Source organism: Passer domesticus, chromosome 18 (assembly GCF_036417665.1).
Source record: "Passer domesticus isolate bPasDom1 chromosome 18, bPasDom1.hap1, whole genome shotgun sequence".
Lineage (NCBI taxonomy): Eukaryota > Metazoa > Chordata > Aves > Passeriformes > Passeridae > Passer > Passer domesticus.
The window spans coordinates 5,600,256-5,617,124 of NC_087491.1; the positions used below are offsets into that span (position 1 = coordinate 5,600,256).

Below are 16,869 nucleotides of genomic sequence, written 5' to 3' on the forward strand. Positions count from 1 at the left end.
GGCCCCAGGACTGGGCAAGGTCCACCTCCAGCAAACACATCCCCTCAGCCACAGCAAGCAGGAGCAGGTCACATCTCCCTCTGGCTTGTCCCCAAACCAGAGGACAGCCCTGAGAACCCCACAGCCTCAGTACCAACCCCACAGCCCCAGTATGTACCCCACAGCCCCAGTATGTATCTCAAAGCCCCAATACTTATACTAGAGCCCCAACACCAACCCTACAGCCTCAGTACACACCCCACAGCTCCAGCACCTACCCTACACACTCAGTATGTACTTCAATGCCCGAGTACTTAACACTGGAGCCCCAGCACCTACCCTACAGGCCCAGCACTCTCCCCACAGCTCCAGCACTTACCCTACAGCCTCAGTATTCACCTCACAGCCCCAGAATGTACCCCACAGCTCAACACCTACCCTACAGTTGGAATACCCACCCCACAGCCCCAGTACCTACCACACAGCTGCAGCACCTACCCGATAGCCCCAGCACTCACCCCACAGCTCTAGCATCTACCCCACAGCCCCAACACCCACTCCATACCCCCAGTACCCACCACACAGCCCCAGTATGAACCCCACAGCCCCAGCACCTACCCCACGGCCCCAGCACTCACCCCACGGCCCCAGCAGGTACCCCACAGCCCCAGCACCTACCCCACGGCCCCAGCACTCACCCCACGGCCCCAGCAGGTACCCCACAGCCCCAGCACCTACCCCACGGCCCCAGCACTCACCCCATGGCCCCAGCAGGTACCCCACAGCCCCAGTATGAACCCCACAGCCCCAACACGTACCACACAGCCCGTGGAGTCCACCTTGCGGTCCGACACGCACTTGAAGTTGCGGGTGCAGCCGCCGTTGTTGCGGGAGCAGTCGCGGACGGGCCCGAAGGAGGAGAGCAAGTCATTGATGGTTTCGAAGTAGGTGGACAGCATCGCTTCTTCCCTTGGAGAGAAAAGGCACCGTTAGGGCTGGCAGGGAGCTGGCAGGGCATGGGCACGGGCAGGGCAATGCACAGAGAGCTGCTCTGGCAAAATCCTTGATTAGAGATACTGAGCCAAAGGAGACTTCCCAAGGAAATGAGGGGTTTGTGATTATGCTGTACAATAAATTTGCTGCATAACTCTGGCATCCTTCACAAAATCAACCAATCATGGGGTTCCAAAGATAATATCCACTAGTTTTATGCAAACTAGCAACGAGGAGATGCTTTATTAGTAGCCTGGAGCTGGGTGTGAATCCAACCCTACACTAGACAACAGGAAATCCAGAGCCATAAAACTCTTCCTGAATGCTTCACAGCTGGGCCAAGACTCCCTGAGCGTCCACACCATCATCACCATCACCCACATCCACCCCAGGGACACTGCCAAAGCTGGAAAGACACGTGGAACTTGTCTTTGTGCTTGCTGGGATGTGGATGTGGAACAGATAAGCAGGGATGGGTGCAGGCACAGCTCTGCTGCTCTGCTCCAGCCCACAATGGGCAAAGCCCCAGGCACTGCTGCACTGTGAAACCCCTCAAGCAAGAAGCATGAACACCCAGGAATAATTCCAAGGCTATGTGAAGCCTTGGGAAGCTCCCAGCCCTGCCTCTCAGAGCTGCACACGCAGCAGATTTTGCCTGTGACAAAGCATTCAGGCACTCTGCCTTCTGCTGGATTCCTGCAAAAAGAACACACATGCTTGTCAAGAGCTTTAAGCATCTCCAAGATATTTTTCATCTTCAAAGCACAGTTTATATGTTAACCAATACCCACAATGCATCCTGGGCAACAGAACCCATCACCTGACAGGAGAGAGACAAAGTGATCAGAGAGAGAGGAAGGTCACAGAACAAGTCACTGATAGTGACAGACTTGACCTCCACAGGCTGTTTATTAGATCTTTACCCACAGGAGGCTGCAAATTAACCCTGATCCCTCTGACCTCAATACCCCTGAGGCAATGCTGGGAGTCACAGCATGGTTTATTCTCCTTGAGCCTCTCTCCTGGCAATCAGCACAATGACCCAATGCCCAGCTCTGCTGTCTCTTTTTTGGGGGGTTTAATGTGAAAACAATCTGCTTGGCAATGAAAGAGCAGTAGAGGAATATTCATCAGCCCTGGAGGGCCAGGGTGGTGCTGCCTGGAAGCAGCCCTGCATTCTCTATCAGCAGAGGGCCCCTGAGCTCACACGCTGTCACACTCACGCACACAGCGCTGCCAACACCGAACGCTCAAGAAATCATGAGTCAGGCATTAAAAAAGAATATAATGCAACTGGCACCAAAATGATGAGATTTTAAAAATAAATCAATTGCTGCGCTGTTTTGGGTAGGGGTGTTTTTTTGTTATATTTTCCTCCCCTAAATTTGCTTTAGGGTACAATCAAGCTTTTCCCTGCAAACTCAAGGGCTAGAAACTCCTCAGAGGCCAAACCCAAATAAAGCCCTATGCAGTATTGACATCATGATTTTTTTAGATTTGGGATTTCAAGGCAATCCCAGGATTCCAAAAGTTGGGACTGTCAGTAAGGAAAACACCACTAAAAGCAGTGAGAAATATTAAACTGGCACATCCCCATGGGCTGGGGTGGATGAGTTATCTCAGCACTGGGGCAGCTCTGTGCTCACTGTGGTGTCCCACATAGCAAATTCATGTCTGTGCTGCCAGCTCTCACCCCAATTAATGCTTCCCAATTAACTTTTCACTTGTAGTAATCAAGCTCCTGGTATTCTCCTTTTCTTGGCCCACCTCCTAGATTTCCCAGCATATTTGGAGAAGAATCTCCCTCTGTCCTTTCTTGGTCATGTTTCAAATATCTTTAGAGGCCGTTTTCTATTAGCACTCTGTTCCCTCCAGGATCTGCAGCTCCTCTGAAATGAGGGAATGAGAAAGGCAGGATATATTACATCAGGGCACATATTTCTGCTGGAGAGATGGGGGGGAGGAAGGGGATATTATTTACTAACTAAACCCACTGTTTATTAATGTAGGGAGAATTATTTTTAAAAAGCCCAAACCAACAAACCGTGACAGCTCCTCCACCACCCACCCCAAAAAGCTCAGCCCCATCTGGTCCTCCCAGGGGGTTTCTCATCGTGGGTGGACAGCAAGGAGAACCATGCTCCCATCCTCCCTCCTGGCTTTCCACTGAGCACCAAGCAACCCACATGCCTGGAAGGACAAGGTGAGGAGCTACAGCTGCTCTGGGTGGTGGAAAGGAGGTTCTGGGGCTGGGCCCTTGCACAGGACTGCTCCAGAGAGACAGAATTCTGTCAGGAGACATCGGCTCATCCCACACGGCACCAAGCTGGGGTGGCAAGGGCAGCTTGTCATGCTTTAATTAAAACTTGGAAGCACAAAGCACCTCCTGCCCTCGGGAGGGCTGAGGATGGGAATGGGAAGCTCGCTCTCCAAAGCTTGGCATAATGGATGACCCCTGCCAAAGCCCAGGAAGGGCTGGCGAGCTGGAATGAGCCATTAAGCACATTAAAATATTAACCTCGCTGGGAAGTGTTCAGGTGTCCCCAGTGAGAGGAGCAGGGTGAGGGCAGACGCTCTGCAGGATCAGTTATGTGTGGCCACCATTCCATTAGAGGAGCTTCACTTCAACACACAGCCCTGACAGGGATGGCAGCTCACGAGAGCCTGATGTGATGCTCAGAGCAAGCTGGGAGCAAACTTCACTTTCATCTGCCTCTGGAGGGGCTGGAGGAGCCTGGCTCAGTGCAGGCAGGTGCCCCTGGCACTGCCAGCCTCAGCAGCTCCTTTTAATTTTGGGAGTGAAGAGCAGTCATTAATGACCTGCCTTCTGCAGTGACATGTGGCACGGAGCAGATCACTTCCCACCCACACAGCTCTGCCAGGGACCCCTGCCTGTCCTCCCCTGCCCACTGTATGGGGCTCCTCTCTCACATTCCAGAGCCAGCCCTGGAGAGAAAGCAGAGCCTACAAGGGAGGGGACACTTGGGGAGCAATGGCAGCATCTGGCCACCACTGCAGGGAGCTCCCTGGGGACAGCCAGCCCCACCACTGCCCGGGTGTCACATTAGACCAGCCCTGATGGATGAATCACTTGCCCTGCAGTAACAAGCTGCCTGCAAAAGAACAGCTCTTGTTCTCCATCTCCTCCTGTTGGATTTCAGTGAGTAAGCCCTGGATCTGTTCTGACAGGGTGGGATGGAGAAGGACAGGCTCCGTGTCCTGAGTACATCAAACAGCCAGGGAAGCTGCTGGTGGCCCTGCAGGACCCAGGTGTCAAAGCCCTAGGAAGCAGGCAGGGCTCAGCACCTGGGGCACTGGGAGGATGGGGAAATCCATCAGTGACCCGAAGCCAGGTCTTGTCTAAAAGGGTATTTTGGAGAGAGTGATCTGATTTCTGGTGCCAGATCCTCTCCACAAGCCCATGAACATCAATGAATACACACAAACACAGACACAAATACACACACACACACACACACACACACACTTCTTCAACTCTCCAGCTGTCCCAAAGACACCTGCAGACACCCAAATTATATAGTTATAAATGAAACACACTCCCCTCCCTGCCAGGACCCTCTGAACACACAACCAGCATCAGTAAACCCCAATTTTTTATGAACATCTCGTGGCACAAATGTCCAGTGTGGTGCAGCACAGCAAGGCTCCCCTCCTGACTCTGCTCCCATGGTGCAGATCATGGCACCCACCCTCACACAGCCCCATTCCACCTCCCATATCACCTGCACTCGCCTGGATTCCCTCAAAACCACTTTTTTCCACTCTCTCCCTTTGTTCCAGGTCTCATTAATGAAGCAGATTCACTGACAAATACCGCTGGGGGTTATTTATTCATGAAATACCAACACCAAGCAATTCTCAAAGCCTCCAAAGCATTCATCCCAGAATAAGCTCCAGAGCTTTGCAGTGGCTCTTCTCTCCAGCTCATCCTGAAGGGGATTACTGGGTGTTATCCAACTCTGCTGCCCCTTTTTATTGCCTGCTAATGGTTAAAGACTTCAGTGCCTTACAAAGTTCACCATCGATGAGAAAAATAAAGAAAAGAAAGTGAGCTGGAGACTAAGCCAGTGCCATCTGCTCCCTGAGCTGGGTTTGGAGAGGGTTCAGGGTGGGAACTTGAGGTTCAGGAGTTTCTAGAGACAGGGCCCACTGGCAGCACAGGGTGTGATGCTGTGTCACCTGCAGCTCCACCCAGAACTGCCCAGCACAGCCCAGCCAGGAGCGCTCATGCCCGGCACCTTGTGCTGTTTCCTGCTTCTATTGAGCAGGGAACTTCAGAGCTGCTGCACTTGCAAACCAGGACAGAGCAATTTTCACCCAGATTCTGCATTTTTCAGCCCAGCTGCTGCTTGCCTGAGCAATTCTGAGCAGCTCTCCCACGATGCCCTGGAAAATTCATCACAGAAATGGGCACGGAGGGTGAGCAACACATGGATCCCAGCTGAGGGTGTACTGCAAAACGTATAATCACATTTTTTTAAAAATTATATATAACCAATAAAAACCCAAGCTGCAGCTGCAAAGCCCAGATTCAGAAGCAAAGAATTGATCAGCACATGGGATTGGGACCTTGGCTGCAGTGGAGCCTTTGGGACCCCTTGGTGCCATCACCTGCAGCCCCAGCACCACACTCAGCACATGGCATTCCTGCCCTCAGCAAAGGCAGAGCCACCCCTTCCCCAGGGGAGTCCCCTCCCAGGACCCCCTGTGTGTCACACACATTCATTTTTGTTCCCAGCTTCTGTACACTGGGGGTGATGATTTTCTTCACATTTTAGACAGGCAGCCAAGGCAACAAGAGAAGAGGAGGGAAAGTGCTCACCGCTGCTGGATGGCCAACTGAAGATCCTTTCCAAGTTATTTTTAGTACTTTCAGCACTTCCCACATTCACACTACAATTCCAGCTGGGCCTGCTGCACTACAGGCTCAGCTGTTCTGTAGTGAGAGCCATGCAGTTAAACACCCAAATTATAATGAACATGCAATAAATGATCACCTGAGAAAAGTGGTCTCCAATATAAATGCACCAGAATATGTTTTCTTCTGGGATTCCACCCCTTTCAATTTTTATTCTGCCTGTAGCAGGAGACCATTCCCTCTACAGCCCTTTTCTGCATCCCTACAACATTTAATCATGGATCATAGAATAGTTTGGGTTGGAAAGAACCTTAAAGCTCACCTCATTCCACGCCTGCCATGGCAAGGACACGTCCCACTGTCCCAGGCTGCTCCAAGCCCTGTCCAGCCTGGCCTTGGGCACTGCCAGGGATCCAGGGGCAGCCACAGCTGCTCTGGGCACCCTGTGCCAGGGCCTGCCCACCTTCCCAGGAAAGGATTTCTCCCTGATCCATATCTGTGGGGAATGCAGCACCCATCTCCTACAGCACTGAACCATGAGCCAAGCAAGTCCATTCCTACACTGACCAAGCTGGAATGATCTGGAAAAATTCATGTCCATCCCCAGCATTGAAGGAGCTCATGAGGTGGTGGCAGCTTCTCACCTGGGGACTTCACAGCCTGAAACTTTGCCATGCTGCAGCTCCTGTCTTTAACCAGGTGTCCCAGTGCTGTGCCTGCATCAGATTTATTATTTCATGTAGGAAAAAAGTGATTTTCTGCCCAGTACACAGACAACCACTTTTCAGCCACTGTAATAGTGCTGGAAGTTTTGAAGAAAAACCACTATCCAGGTCCTCAGCTGGGAGAAATCATCCTCACTTGAGTGACACTGGAGAAGGCATTTCAACGGTGCTGTGCTGACATTCCACAGCTGATGAGCTGCTTGCTATAAATTTTCTGGGTAGTCTCGCTTCTTGTGGCAATACTATAATAAACACTTGCAAAAACGCTCTCCCAAAAACCTTGAGGTTGAAAGTGTGAAAAATTCCCCACCAAGCATCAATAATTTGTGGAGATTCAATAAAACCACCCCTCCACCGGAGCGTTCTGAAGCTCACTTCTGCAAGCAAAGGACCAGGAATTTAATTACAGCAAAGCAAAGCAAAAACAAACACACTGGGACAAAAGTGAGCTGGGAAAGGACATCCCAAAGGATGTTGGGGTTCACAAGGACTCTGCACCTCACTGCAGCCCCTCAGAGCCAGCACAGCTCTGCCATATGAAGGACCAGGGTATCATAGATGAATTAAATGAGATAGTTTTAATTCTGAGTATTTTTCTTGCTTCAGGGAAGGTTGTGGCTGCAGTTTCAACCCTGCACAAGCCAAAGGAAATGCAGGAGGTGCTGGCTCAGTCTCCCAGGCAACGTCAGTGCTGGGAGGGTTAAGAAAAGGCACATGAGCCTTAAGAGGGATGGCAAAGCACGGTCAGGAAGAGTGCTGGGAATTACACATGCTAGTACCTGCTGTGGTCTGTAATCCATCCCAAATTCAGCAGGATGCATTCCCAGTGTGATGGATGCTCCTGTGGGCCAGAAACCTCACCAGCAAAATGTGGGATGGGATGGGATGGGATGGGATGGGATGGGATGGGATGGGATGGGATGGGATGGGATGGGATGGGATGGGATGGGATGATGGGATGGGATGGGATGGGATGGGATGGGATGGGATGATGGGATGGGATGGGATGGGATGGGATGGGATGGGATGGGATGGGATGGGATGGGATGGGATGGGATGATGGGATGGGATGGGATGGGATGATGGGATGGGATGGGATGGGACGGGAGCTTGGAGCCCTGCAGGTGCTCTCACTGGGACAGAAATCCCACAGCAAACACCTGGGGACACCAGCCAGGAGAAAACCCAGCACTGCCAAGCATTGTGTCCCCCTGACCACCCCAGCAGACACGATGGGCACTGCCAGGGACACACCAAGATCCATCAGGCATGCCAAGAACAGAGCCATCACACTGGTCTGGGCACACAGAAAAGGTGCAATGCATGAAATTATTGGTGAAGCCAGGACAACCTTAATGCAGACTCCAGTAATTCTGCCTTTGATGAGGCTGTTGACTCCAAGACCACATACAGGAGGGTTATCCTAAGGACTTACCTCTCCCCAAATGCCACAGGTCATGGTGCCAGGCTGCAGCCAGGAGCCCTGGGATACCTGAAACAGCCTAGAGCTGTTCAGGCATCCCAAAACCCACCCCTGGGTACCTACAAACATCTACAGCTTCTCAGCCCCCTGCAAATGACTTCCTCTGCAGCTTCTCAGTATCTTGTTTTCTCTTCCTTGGAGGACACATAGCTCCTACTTTATTGTACTCTATCCAGGCACTGTTCTGCATGCACAATTACTTAGCTCCTCGTGGCTTGCTTATGCTTTACTCAACACCAAGAAGCAGCAGTATTTCACAACAAATAAAGTGATTAAGTTCCCAATCTCCCTGTTATCATTCCCATTTTACAGACAGGGAGCCAAGGCATAGGCACAGTGATGTAAAAAAACATCCACTCCGTTACGTGCACCAAATCTCAGACATTTAGATGTGATTTTTCAGAGTGCTTAGCATTAAATGACACTTTCCCTGCTCAAAGTACAGCTCTCATTGACTTCAGCTGAAGTTTTTACAGCTTCACATTAATGCAGATCATTCCCAGAGCAGGTTCATCAGCTGTGCTGAGCGAGGCAAAGGTGAAAAACTAGGATATGATCATGCCATTAAAGATGATTCCATAATGCATATGCACAGAGGGGCTGCCTGAAGGCTGCACAGCAAACCGACCCTGGCACTCCCAGCTCTGGAGTTCTGCAAACTTGGTAGCATTTGCTAAAGAGGAGCTGGTGGGGATTTCATTCTGGGCAGGGAGGAAGGTGTTCAGCCTGGACAAAGAGGGAATTTTCCAGCAGCAGCTGCAGGACTCAGCATCACTGCACCTTTGGTGGGCAGAGCTCTCCCTGGGGCAAAATCACCTGGGCAGGCTCCTCCCTGCCCTCTCCCTGCTTGTCCAGTATTTGCCATTCCTCTCCCCCATTCTCCCAGCTCCCCCACCAGCCCCAAACTCTGTGTTTTTGGCCAGCTGCTGTCGCTGTGCTCGGGGATGGATGATTGCTGCTGGCTTTCATGGCTAAAACCAAACAAGGCTTCATGCTGCGTGCAGCAATTCAAAAAGCAAGTTTTTCTAAAAGCGCTTCTGAGCTGGACAAATTAAGGCAATTCTTCACCTCTAAAAAGAAAGACCCTCCACAAAATGCCTGCCTTAATCCTCTGCAACAGTGTTGCCTGGGGGGGAGAAACAGAAATCTTAGAAAAAACAAGCAATCAAGAAAAAGGGAGACAGAAGGCCTGAAATTTCTTGCCCTAAATTATTACAGGCTGAAAACATCATGAGATGGGTCAGGCCACTCCAGTACCAGGCAGTGATTGCAGCCCTGCCTAGGCAGGTTCAAATACAACACAGATTCACGTGGACTCCATGTGACATGGCAAAAAAATGTAATTAATGGCAAAACTGCCATTTAAACTCATTGCTGTGAGGAGCTCTGGGCATCTCCTCACCTGTATCCACTCCCAAGGTGGGAGGTCACATGCTGGAGAGAACAGGAGCACCCAGCCACCCTCCCCCTGTCTTTGCCCTTCCAAGCCATCAGCAAACCAAGATTTCAGGCCCCAGCTTGTTCAGCATTCCCAAGGCATGAACTAAAGGATTTTCCCATTTAAACCAGCTATATATTCTAGCCCAATCAGGAAGTTGGCTGTGCCAGGTTCCATCTCTCCACCCTGCTTCCCTGGCTGAGAAATTAGGAATTTGCTTGCTGGTGGGGCCACAAAGACAAGAGAGGAGGTGGAAGGATCCCAGCCCATGTACAGCATCCATCCCCTGCCCCTGGGCCCCATGGCCCCCCACGGAAGCAGAGATGTCCTACACTGCCCCATGGGACAGATCCAGCGTGGGGGCTTTGCTCATCCCAAGCATTTTTCAGTGGCAAGCTGGAAAATGCCAGCTTGGGACTCAGACTTTTGCCTCTGCTTAGGCATGAATGACTTATTGGGGTTTTTCTTCCTTTTGACACCCTTTTGGGGTATTTTGGACAAGATTTTTGTCCTAGTGGGCTCTTGTGGATCTGATTCATGAGGGTCATGAGGAAAAGTGGGATTTTGCAGGGAAACTGGGAGAGGGAGGGGCCACAGCCCAGACTCAGCCCCTCTCATTGCCCAGCCACTGGGGGGGTTTCCAATACACATATAAAGTGTCAAGATGTGGTGCTGATAAGCACTTGAGAAACGCTGATAGAATTAGATTGGATAAATAGGAAACAGCCAGGGCTGCTGGATCAGATATCCATGTCCTGATTTTTCACAGATGTTCCTATCGATCCGCTGGGAACAGACAGCTCCTCACAAACTGGGTGCCAGGGACCAGCCATCTCCACACGGGCAGGAATGGCTGCTGGGAATGCAGATCCCTCTGGAGTGCTGGCTGCAGGCAGGACAGCCCTGCAGGAGCCAGCTCTGAGCACCACAGCTCAGCAGGAGCAACGCCAAGCTCTGCCATAAAGCTCCATCAGCTGAACCCCTCTGAGACCCTCACACCTGGGTGACCTTCACCAACCCCTCTGCATCCCAAGGGTCACCAGATGCCAACTTCTGTGGCTTCCAGCCACGGCAGAGGGTGAGCAAGCAGCCCACGTCAGAGAACTTCACACAGCTGCAAAATGAGAGGTGGGAGAGGCCACAGGAAGCAAAATTGAAGCTTTTTTTTTTGGGAAACAAACCTGTCAGCTGTATTACAGAAAACATCACACACCTGGGTCAGTTACTAGGGATACATTTATGCATATGCATCCATATATGCATAGCTTTGCTGCTATATATAGCACCTTCCATCAGCAACACTCACTGTCTCAAAAAAAAAAAAACCAGATGAATGTCCACAGACAGAGGAACTGAGGCACAACCAGATTATTTACAGCTCATTTCCAGAAGTACTCTTTGAAGTTAGAATCCAATTAATTTTATACCTGGGGAGAGATTTGCATTGGGTTTTCCATCTGTCTGGGCAGGTTTTTCAAAAGGGCTTGGCTCTTACCTAGGCACCTAAAGCAGACTGTGTTTTCCTAGGAGCCCAGCATCCAGGAGCAGCTCTGTGGAGCACAGGTGGGTTTGGCACAAGGGCAGCACTCTGTTCTGGATGCCACTGGTCACTGAGCCCTTCTGAGGACACCACCTCCATGGGTTGGGTCTCCAGAGGTGAGGAGCAACCTGATCTGCTGCTGCCTTTGGTAGGCACCCATCCCACCCCTGCCTGGAGGGGTTGGCACCTCAGAGCAAAGGATTTCCTGCCCTAGAGAAAAAGAGGAGTTTGTGCTGGTTTGGATCCCTGAGCAAGCTCAGGCCAGGATCAGAGAGGCACCACTGCTGGCTCAGGGGAGGTGATGGGCATTGGCTGGAACACCTTGTGCAGTAGGCACAGCTCATAAAATCACTTTGGTTATTACCCAAAACTGCACCCACACTGCCAGGAGGGCTCCTCTTTTCCCTGCAAAGCTGTGCCACTCTGGCTGTGGGCACTGTCTGGGCAGACCTCAAAGCAGCCACACACTGATCAACCTTGCAAACTCTTGGGGCACAGGCTGGGTTTAGCCCTGCACTCAGGGCAGGTCTTCAGTTCTCGGGGAATTGACCTTTCCTTCAGTGACCTCTTATTCCCTCAGTGACACACGGGACACCTGCCACCAGCCAGGGACAAATGTCCCCTCAGTGACACTCACATTCCCTCAGTGACCTTCACATCCCCGCAGCATCACCTGGGGAGTCACCTCTCCCTCAGTGTTCATTGTGGTCCTTACAGATTACATCAGATTTTATTTCCAAAATATTCGTTCAGTCCCTGGCAGATTACCTTAGATTTTACCCCCAAAAAAGTCCCTTCTGGCCATTAAAAATGACCACAGGTTTTATCACAAAATTTTCTCTGCCCAACCTCCCCAAATCACCTCAGACCTTTCCCCAAATTTTCTCCCCGTGAGAATCCTAAGTGACCCCTTCACTTCTCTTCAGCGAGCCCTTCCTGATCTGCAGTGCCAGGAATATCCCACCAGACACACATTCCTCGTGCCACCCCCAGCACAGACCAGGAGCCCACAGCCTGGGAAGCTCTGATCCAGGCAATGGCTGCAAAGCATTGCCTTTGGACTTCTGAGGAAGAGACAGAGCTCCAAATGCACATGAAAGCCCCAGAGGCCAAGGTTTCCCAAGCAAAGAGCTCCCACAGGAGGGCACGAGCAGCCCTGGCTGCAGCATCACCTGCCAGTAATGAGCTGACCCACAGGCTCCCTCCTGGCTCTGCAGCTTGTGGGGTAATTGCTGCACTTTTTTAGCCTTGCCTGCAGCCATATCGTGCAGCAAAGGCTGCCAAGTGGTGTCCAGGGCCAGGTGTGTTCAGGAAAAAAGAATAATCAGCATCTAAAAAAAGGAAGAAAGAAAAAAAAAAAGAAAGAAAAAAGGAGAAAAATCTGATGCTAAACTCTGTTGCATCGGGGGTTTTTTTGGATGAACCAAATTGGCTGCCATTGAAGCAAATGGCAGATGAAGAAAACATTGACTTTCTGCTTGGGTCAATAAAGAAGATAAATTGAGTGGGGAGTTGGACGTGGAACAGGGAACATCATCATTTGCCTGAGGAGGGGAGAGGGTTAAAGGCAGAGAGGCTGAAGCAGGGCATGGTTGTGTCCCATGTAAGGGTGTTTCACCTGGGAGCTCAGCACTGGCAGGCAGGAGTTGTGCTGGCTCTGCCAAGGCTTGGAACTGTGCCATGGGACTGGGTCTGATGTGTTTAAAACAGATGATCCCAGACCCAGACCCTGATATGAGATGACAGGGGATTGCATTCCTGCAACTGCGCATCTGCAGGTGCCAGGGGCTTTGTCCAGAACGGGTGCCCAGCCTGTGCAGGGCTGACACCTGACTGCTGCTGGTCCTGGAGTGGCCAGACCAACCCTGCCCAGACCTGAGAGGCCAAGCATGGGATTCAGCTCATCCACAGACAAACACAGGACTGGTTGTTTTGGGCTCCTCCAAACTCACAGGGAGAAATTTGCTCATTTGTGCATGATCCCCCTGCCCTAGGGCAGTGAAGATAGCTGATCCATGCCCCACAGAGCAGATCTCCAATGGCCAGAGAAGGCAGCCTTGTGGATTAGCTTAGATGCAGACCTAGAGGTGCTCCAATCTACTCCTGAGCACCAACAAATCAGTCCCAGCCTACAGCCCTGGAACTGCTTGTAATAGATGCTAGGGAGATGGAGGAGTAAGGCCTTGAGATCACCCACAGCATCAGACAGGTAAAACACCACTTGGGAGAGACATTAAAGGCCTGCAGCAGAGCTGCACGATGGCAGAGGCTGCAAGGGATGCATCAGGGAGCCAGTCCCACAGGCAATGATGAGAGCTACAGGCAGGTGTGCATGTGATGGGAGCATTCCTCCCCTCAGGCCAACCAGATCTCAGCCATCAGGTTTGTTTCAGTTGCCACAGAGTGTCATGGTGAAGGATATTAGGTTTGAACCACAATTCACAGCGGTGCAGGACGTGGTCGTCACCATCCCTGCCTGATTAGATCTGTCAGAATCCATCAGCAGGAACTTTGCCTGGGAACCCTCTCTCCAGCTGCACATTTAGCAACAGGAGATTGATGACAGCAGATTAAAAAAGAGGGTAAAAAAGACAAGAGCATGTTTGCACACTGCAGGACCACCCTCCTTCTCCTGCACATCATACTTCACTCACCACCTTTATTTCAGTGTCTGTCTTAATTAAAAAGACTAAATGGAAAAGCCTCTATGCTAATCCAAGGTCTGCCTCGAGGGGCTGAGGAGGATGCCCAAAATGTAATTTGCTTCCTTTAGAAGACATTAGAAACATCCACACAGACACATGGCCTTCCATGGTCCCACCACAAACCCTGCCACCCACCAGAGAACAATGGATGAAGATCTGGTGGATGCCAGGAGATCCCTCAGAGTCCAGGGCAGCCTGCAGGTAGAGAGGGGAGTGTGAGCACCAGCAGGGCTCCCAGAGTGGGCAGGGAGCAAGGGAGGGCTGATCCTCTCCCCAGTGCCCAGGGCAGGGTGAGCCCCACTGGTCTTTGGGGGATCCCTCAGCCTGACTCACTTCACACGCAGCAGCGAGAGCGATGCCAGCCCGAGGAGAGGTGAGCATTACCCACAGCCTCACCCAAAATACAAGCCAAGACTCCCCTTGGACTACACATACAAGGGCCAAAGCACCAATTTTTCAGCCAATAAGTAGCAGCAGAAGCAAACCTCTGCAAATGTGACTCTTGGAAAAAGAATCAAGCTGGAGGTTTTTGGAGGCAGAGCTCACTGGAGAGGCAAACCTGGGGATTTCTGAACAGGAAAACAGTCAGTGGTTCTATTTTTGCCATTTCATCCAAACAGGCTTCTCCAGACATATTAGTGAAAAGTGGGGATCATAGCAAAGACTGAGCTTTCCATGTTTCTCCAAGTTTTTCTCCTGATGGAAGGAGCACTGCAGAGCTGGAGCACTGTCTGACTGCTTGCCTGAGGGCAAGGAGCTTGCTTCCAGCATTTGGACTAATTCATATTAAAGATTCTCATTTGACTTCAGCAATATTCACCTCCATCTATCCAAAACCAAACTGGATGTAAAGAAATGCAAATGACATCAAAACTCCTGAGGGTCTGCCCTGCCACAGGAGAGCATTCCCAAGAATAAAGCTCCGAGCAGGAGCTGGCATTTTGGGATCATCTGCAGACCCAGAGGGTGAAACACTGTCTGACTGTGGGCAGGCTGCAGGATGTGCCAGTGCTCCAGCCTCCTCATCTGTAAAATGGGGACAACAGCAGCTACCTGCCTCCCACTGTGCCACACAGTTAATTAATGTTCCTTTGAGTTGTGAAGATTAAAAGCAGCATAAAACCACAAAATAGCAGTTTATTATTATTATGAATGAAGCCTCCACTCGTTCCATCAGTGCCCCTTAAAGCAGTGCTGCTGCAGACACTGTGAACTGCTCCCAGCAGTTCCACTGCTGCTGGCATTCACAGGGGTTTGACTGTAGACTTCCAAGTTAGAGCTTTGAACATCTTGGGGAAGAAGAAAGAGAGAGGGGACAAACAGACAAACAGAAATTTCCACCACCTTTTGTGCTTTGCTCTTGGAGATGATGGTCCCGCAATGCTCCCACCCTCCTGGGGGCTGGAACAAAACAAACCACAGACAGCAGCATCTCTTCACCTCCTGTTCACTCCCCGTTTCACCTGCACAGGCTGGCATATCCTGGCATGGGGAATGGCAGAGCAGCTTGTACTGTGAGGGCACAGAAACACCAAACTGGGATCACACTGCTTTAGGAAGAGTTCAAGAGATTGTCTCTATTTTTAACAGGTGGGAGAGGTGTAGCACAAGAAGCAAACCAGAGGCAGAGCAAGGTGGCCTAATTATGCAGGGGCATGGACAGACCCCTTGTTCCAGCTGTTCCCAGATGTTGGCACCAACCAAATCATGTCCTGTCCTCCCAGGGGCACTGCAGGGAGGGGCCACAGGAGCCCTCCTCACTCATCCCCTCACCCTGGGGCTCTCTGGCCCCTCCAAACCCTCATTTACCCTTATCCAATGCCATAAGCATCCAGCCTGGAGGAGCAGCTGCCCAGTGCCCATCAGAACCCCTGAGCCAACCCCCAGTCCCTGTCCCAGCCCCATTCTCAGTCCCTGTCCTGCTACAGGTGGTTTTGAGTTGGCAAAACCAGATTTACACACAGGAAAAGGAAGTTCAAATCCTGGTTCAAGTACTTCAGGCAAGTCTTCTTTTTCCACCTACATTCCCTGCATTATTTAACAGCGGACCAGCATTAATTCCTGGGCTGCCCCTTGCACACCTTCAACCTGCACCCCCCGAGGTAGAACCCCCTCCTTTGATGCTTCTGCAGCACCTGGCATTCTGCTTTGCTGACCCTCAGCCAGTCTCTCCATGCCCTGGCACTGCAGTCCTGACCTGGCAGAGCAGCCTGTGGCTCTCCATGCCCCCAGCACTGCCACTCACCCTCTCCAGACCCTTCCAGCATGCCTGGCTGAAGGACTGAGATGCCTGCAGCACACAGTGGCTGTGCTCCTCCCGACACGCACCTTTCATGTTTAATTCAGCAGCTGCTTTAGTTAATCTATTTTTTAATAATTCATCCCTTCCATCTTAATTTTGGTAGTTGTTGAAAATCCCTAATAAAACATTTAGGGGCTCTTTTACTGGAGCAATGGCATGATTTACTTGATGGAATCCAGTCTTTGATGTCCTATCTTAATTCCCTCCCTCCCACCGTGCCTCAATCCTGTTTATCACTGTGCCAGAGGTAAGAGGTTCTTGTCGAGTTTTGTAGCACTTGAGACGCTTGGTCAGCGTTAATAATTCAACTGCCCCACACAGCTTAGACAAATCTTGTAGCAAAACAGCCTCTTCCTTTTATTAACAGCTCCCTCTGCCACCATGGACAGGGGAATGGGCTGGGATGCAGAGGAGAGGGACCAGGCTGAGCATCCCAACCTGGCAGAAGCACCAGGAAAACTTCACAGGTGCCAACTGCATTGTTGGGAGAATATACACCCTTTTACAAAGCTTGTATTTCATCCTCTACAGCCAGAATGGGGAAACATGCTGGGTTTCTGCATCTGTAATTGGGGAAGAACAGATGGTGGAGGCACAGTTGGAAGTAATACGGCCATTAAAATAATCTATACAGCTTGTAATTCCCCCTCATGTGGAGGGAGAGGAGGACCTGCCTCTGCCCGAGTGCCACCCAGGCTGCAGGAAGGGTGGGCACAGGTTTATTTCTGTTGTTGGGGTGTTTTGGTGGGTTTTGGTGGGTTTTACTATTTCCCTTCACCTGGGATTCTCCTCTTGAGGTGATCTGAGGAGTCAAAAGCTGAGCCA

General features: G+C 51.1%; 1 protein-coding gene across 2 annotated transcripts in view; it reads right to left on the minus strand.

Annotated features, from left to right (window-relative positions):
- The window catches only part of ASTN2 (astrotactin 2), a 319,347-nt gene that overhangs the window by 150,175 nt on the left and 152,303 nt on the right, over window positions 1-16,869 (minus strand). For both annotated transcript variants that reach the window (XM_064393831.1, XM_064393833.1), the window contains exon 11: window positions 798-948. In XM_064393831.1, the coding sequence (XP_064249901.1) occupies window positions 798-948 (151 nt within the window). The remainder of the gene's footprint in view (window positions 1-797; window positions 949-16,869) is intronic.